At 50.5% G+C, this 4,815-nt stretch overlaps 1 protein-coding gene across 1 annotated transcript in view; it reads left to right on the top strand.

Moving 5' to 3' along the window:
* The window catches only part of LOC311315865 (uncharacterized protein), a gene marked incomplete at its 5' end in the record, with an annotated part of 23,900 nt that extends 19,740 nt beyond the window's left edge, over positions 1 to 4,160 (top strand). The window contains 5 exons of the mRNA XM_084446563.1: positions 1,363 to 1,509; positions 1,617 to 1,836; positions 2,583 to 2,674; positions 3,121 to 3,255; positions 3,834 to 4,160. Of these exons, the coding sequence (XP_084302689.1) occupies positions 1,363 to 1,509; positions 1,617 to 1,836; positions 2,583 to 2,674; positions 3,121 to 3,255; positions 3,834 to 3,925 (686 nt within the window). The 3' untranslated portion in view covers positions 3,926 to 4,160. The remainder of the gene's footprint in view (positions 1 to 1,362; positions 1,510 to 1,616; positions 1,837 to 2,582; positions 2,675 to 3,120; positions 3,256 to 3,833) is intronic.
* Between the last annotated feature and the right edge of the window lie 655 nt (positions 4,161 to 4,815).

Here is a 4,815-nt window from a genome sequence, read left to right as displayed (position 1 = left end):
TCATAGCAGTAGCTTAACTAGTCTCTATCAGTCTCTATGAGTAGCTTAACTAGTCTCTATCAGTCTCTATGAGTAGCTTAACTAGTCTCTATCAGTCTCTATCAGTAGCTTAACTAGTCTAGCTTAACTAGTCTCTATCAGTAGCTTAACTAGTCTAGCTTAACTAGTCTCTATCAGTAGCTTAACTAGTCTCTATCAGTCTCTATCAGTAGCTTAACTAGTCTCTATCAGTAGCTTAACTAGTCTCTATCAGTAGCTTAACTAGTCTCTATCAGTCTCTATCAGTAGCTTAACTAGTCTCTATCAGTCTCTATCAGTAGCTTAACTAGTCTCTATCAGTCTCTATCAGTCTCCATCAGTAGCTTAACTAGTCTCTATCAGTCTCTATCAGTAGCTTAACTAGTCTCTATCAGTAGCTTAACTAGTCTCTATCAGTCTCTATCAGTAGCTTAACTAGTCTCTATCAGTCTCTATCAGTAGCTTAACTAGTCTATCAGCTTAACTAGTCTCTATCAGTCTCTATCAGTCTCTATCAGTAGCTTAACTAGTCTATATCAGTAGCTTAACTAGTCTCTATCAGTCTCTATCAGTAGCTTAACTAGTCTCTATCAGTCTCTATCAGTAGCTTAACTAGTCTCTATCAGTCTCTATGAGTAGCTTAACTAGTCTCTATCAGTCTCTATCAGTAGCTTAACTAGTCTCTATCAGTCTCTATCAGTAGCTTAACTAGTCTCTATCAGTCTCTATCAGTCTCTATGAGTAGCTTAACTAGTCTCTATCAGTCTCTATCAGTCTCCATCAGTAGCTTAACTAGTCTCTATCAGTAGCTTAACTAGTATCTATCAGTCTCTATCAGTAGCTTAACTAGTCTCTATCAGTCTCCATCAGTAGCTTAACTAGTCTCTATCAGTCTCTATCAGTCTCCATCAGTATCTTAACTAGTCTCTATCAGTAGCTTAACTAGTCTCTATCAGTCTCTATCAGTAGCTTAACTAGTCTCTATCAGTAGCTTAACTAGTCTCTATCAGTCTCCATCAGTAGCTTAACTAGTCTCTATCAGTAGCTTAACTAGTCTCTATCAGTCTCCTCAGTAGCTTAACTAGTCTATCAGTCTATCAGTAGCTTAACTAGTCTCTATCAGTAGCTTAACTAGTCTCTATCAGTCTCTATCAGTAGCTTAACTAGTCTCTATCAGTCTTTGTGATTCACTTGAAGTCTACTTGAGAGCATTAGACCAACAAAACAGTCTCATCCGCGTTCCTCTTCCTCCTCCCTCATCCCCGTTCCTCTTCCTCCTCCCTCATCCCCGTTCCTCCCCCCTCTTCCTCCTCCCTCTCTGCCTCCTCGTCTCTCTCCCGGTAGATGTGAAGGAGTCCAGAGAGGCCGTGCTCATGTTCTTCTCTCAGGGTTCCTTCTCTGAGCCCGTGGAACTCGTAGACCCGTTGGAAGACGGGAGGTTCTCCTGCTCTCTCTCTGACATCACCTGCCTGTTCACCTACCAGGGAGAGGGTAAGACCGCTTTCACTTGGTGTTGATCGTCATAGCTTGAGAAGGCATTCACTGTGTGTGTGTGTGTGTGTGTGTGTGTGTGTGTGTGTGTGTGTGTGTGTCTCCAGGTTCCTCTGAGGCTGCTGCTCATGTGTCTTCCCTCCAGAGGGCGCTGTCCTGCCTGTCTCCTCTGGTCGTCTACTGTGCTCCTGTTGGCCTGCCCAGCAGCGTGGAGGAGGCGGAGCCAAGACTCAGGGCTCTGCTGGAGCTCAGAGACGGACTGAAGCTCTCAGACTCCGCCCCTTCCGGAACTCTGTACAAGAACTCCGTCCTGCTGTCATTTCAAGGGTCAGTGTTGGGCCCCGCCCTGCTGTCATTTCAGGGTCAGTGTTGGGCCCCGCCCTGCTGTCATTTCAGGGTCAGTGTTGGCCCCGCCCTGCTGTCATTTCGAGGGTCAGTGTTGGCCCCGCCCTGCTGTCATTTCGAGGGTCAGTGTTGGCCCCGCCCTGCTGTCATTTCAGGGTCAGTGTTGGGCCCCGCCCTGCTGTCATTTCAGGGTCAGTGTTGGGCCCCGCCCTGCTGTCATTTCGAGGGTCAGTGTTGGCCCCGCCCTGCTGTCATTTCGAGGGTCAGTGTTGGCCCCGCCCTGCTGTCATTTCAGGGTCAGTGTTGGCCCCGCCCTGCTGTCATTTCAGGGTCAGTGTTGGGCCCCGCCCTGCTGTCATTTCGAGGGTCAGTGTTGGCCCCGCCCTGCTGTCATTTCAGGGTCAGTGTTGGCCCCGCCCTGCTGTCATTTCAGGGTCAGTGTTGGGCCCGCCCTGCTGTCATTTCGAGGGTCAGTGTTGGCCCCGCCCCGGCCACAACAGTCCAGTGTGTTTTTCCCCCTCTTATCTGTTGATCTGGATTTGTTCTCTGCTGGAACCTTCCCTTGGCAGACCACCGGAAGATGACGTTCGTACGGATTCAATTTCCATCCGTTCGGCTGAGTTGACCTTTTGCCAACGTTATCATCCCCTTAGCCAATGAGAGCAGCGGAGTCTGTTATCTTTCAGAACGGCGTGGCTCATTAAGGGTGTGATGTTCCTCATGTGCAGGTTTGGTGTAGAGAACCAGGGAGAACGCAGCAGAAAGGAGACCAAAGCTCAACTGAGCCGGCGCTTACTGGGACTACTGGGAGAAGAGACCAGTGAGTACAACCCTCCCTCCCCCCGCCACACACACTTCTACACACTCACACACACACACACACACACACACACACATGCTTCTACACACACACACACACACACACACACACACACACACACATGCTTCTACACACACACACACACACACACACACACACACACACATGCTTCTACACACACACACACACACACACACACACATACACATGCTTCTACACACACACACACACACACACACACACACACATGCTTCTACACACACACACACACACACACACACATGCTTCTACACACACACACACACACACACACACACACACACACACACACACGTGCTTCTACACACACACACACACACACACACACACACACACATGCTTCTACACACACACACACACACACACACACACACATGCAGAGCTTATTTATTTACATCCATATGCAGCTTCCAGCGGCAGTGAGAGGAACTGTCTGGACGAGTGGTTTCTGAAGAGGCGTCTGGAGAAACCTGTGTTTGAACAAACGGACAACAAGTTTGGGACCAGGGTCACGTTCTCAGCAGCCGTGACCTTCTCCACAGGTTGGTCTCAGTCTGTCACCCCCACACACACACACACACACACACACACACACCTCACAGGGACACAAATGCATGCACACGCGTGTACCAGACATGGGTCGAAATCCTATTTCAATTCCTTTGGGAACAGCCCATTGATTCATAGTGCCAGATGGGAAAATAGCGTGTGTCGGTGAGCAGGTGATCTGAACACGCGTGTGTCGGTGAGCAGGTGATCTGAACACGCGTGTGTCGGTGAGCAGGTGATCTGAACACGCGTGTAGGTGAGCAGGTGATCTGAACGCGCGTGTGTCGGTGAGCAGGTGATCTGAACACGCGTGTGTCGGTGAGCAGGTGATCTGAACACGCGTGTGTCGGTGAGCAGGTGATCTGAACACGCGTGTCGGTGAGCAGGTGATCTGAACACGCGTGTGTCGGTGAGCAGGTGATCTGAACACGCGTGTCGGTGAGCAGGTGATCTGAACACGCGTGTGTCGGTGAGCAGGTGATCTGAACACGCGTGTGTCGGTGAGCAGGTGATCTGAACACGCGTGTGTCGGTGAGCAGGTGATCTGAACACGCGTGTGTTGTGGTTCCAGGCTGGACCGGCCGGCGGGAGGAGGCGCAGAGCGTGGCGATGGAGGAGGTCCTGCGCAGGGTCCGCTTCCTCAGTCACCACAGAAATTACTGACCAATGAGAAAGAAGAGCAGAAAAGGCTCTCCTCATCCCTCTCCTCCTCATCCCTCTCTTCATCCCTCTCCTCCTCATCCCTCTCCTCCTCATCCCTCTCTTCATACCTCTCCTCCTCATCCCTCTCTTCATACCTCTCCTCCTCATCCCTCTCCTCATCCCTCTCCTCCTCATCCCTCTCCTCATCCCTCTCCTCCTCATCCCTCTCCTCCTCATCCCTCTCTTCATACCTCTCCTCCTCATCCCTCTCTTCATACCTCTCCTCCTCATCCCTCTCCTCATCCCTCTCCTCCTCATCCCTCTCCTCATCCCTCTCCTCCTCATCCCTCTCTTCATCCCTCTCTTCATCCCTCTCTTCATCCCTCTCCTCCTCATCCCTCTCCTCCTCATCCCTCTCCTCCTCATCCCTCTCTTCATACCTCTCCTCCTCATCCCTCTCCTCATCCCTCTCCTCCTCATCCCTCTCTTCATACCTCTCCTCCTCATCCCTCTCTTCATCCCTCTCCTCCTCATCCCTCTCTTCATCCCTCTCTTCATCCCTCTCCTCCTCATCCCTCTCCTCCTCATCCCTCTCCTCCTCATCCCTCTCCTCCTCATCCCTCTCTTCATCCCTCTCCTCCTCATCCCTCTCCTCCTCATCCCTCTCTTCATCCCTCTCTTCATACCTCTCCTTCTCATCCCTCTCCTCATCCCTCTCCTCCTCATCCCTCTCTCCTCTTTATCCCTCTCTCCCTATTCGCTTCTGTCTCATGCTGAGCTCAAGACTGGAGTCTTTTTCACAACAACAACAACAACAACAGCAACAACAACAATAACAACAACAACGTTAACAACGTTAATAACAATGGTCCTCATTCCTGAACGCAGTTAAGAAAAAGTTACGAAGAAAT

The sequence above is a fragment of the Borostomias antarcticus genome (genome assembly GCF_949987555.1).
Source record: "Borostomias antarcticus genome assembly, chromosome: 12".
NCBI lineage: Eukaryota > Metazoa > Chordata > Actinopteri > Stomiiformes > Stomiidae > Borostomias > Borostomias antarcticus.
The sequence above is the reverse complement of the archived record's forward strand: the minus strand, read 5'-3'. Positions and strand labels throughout refer to the sequence as shown.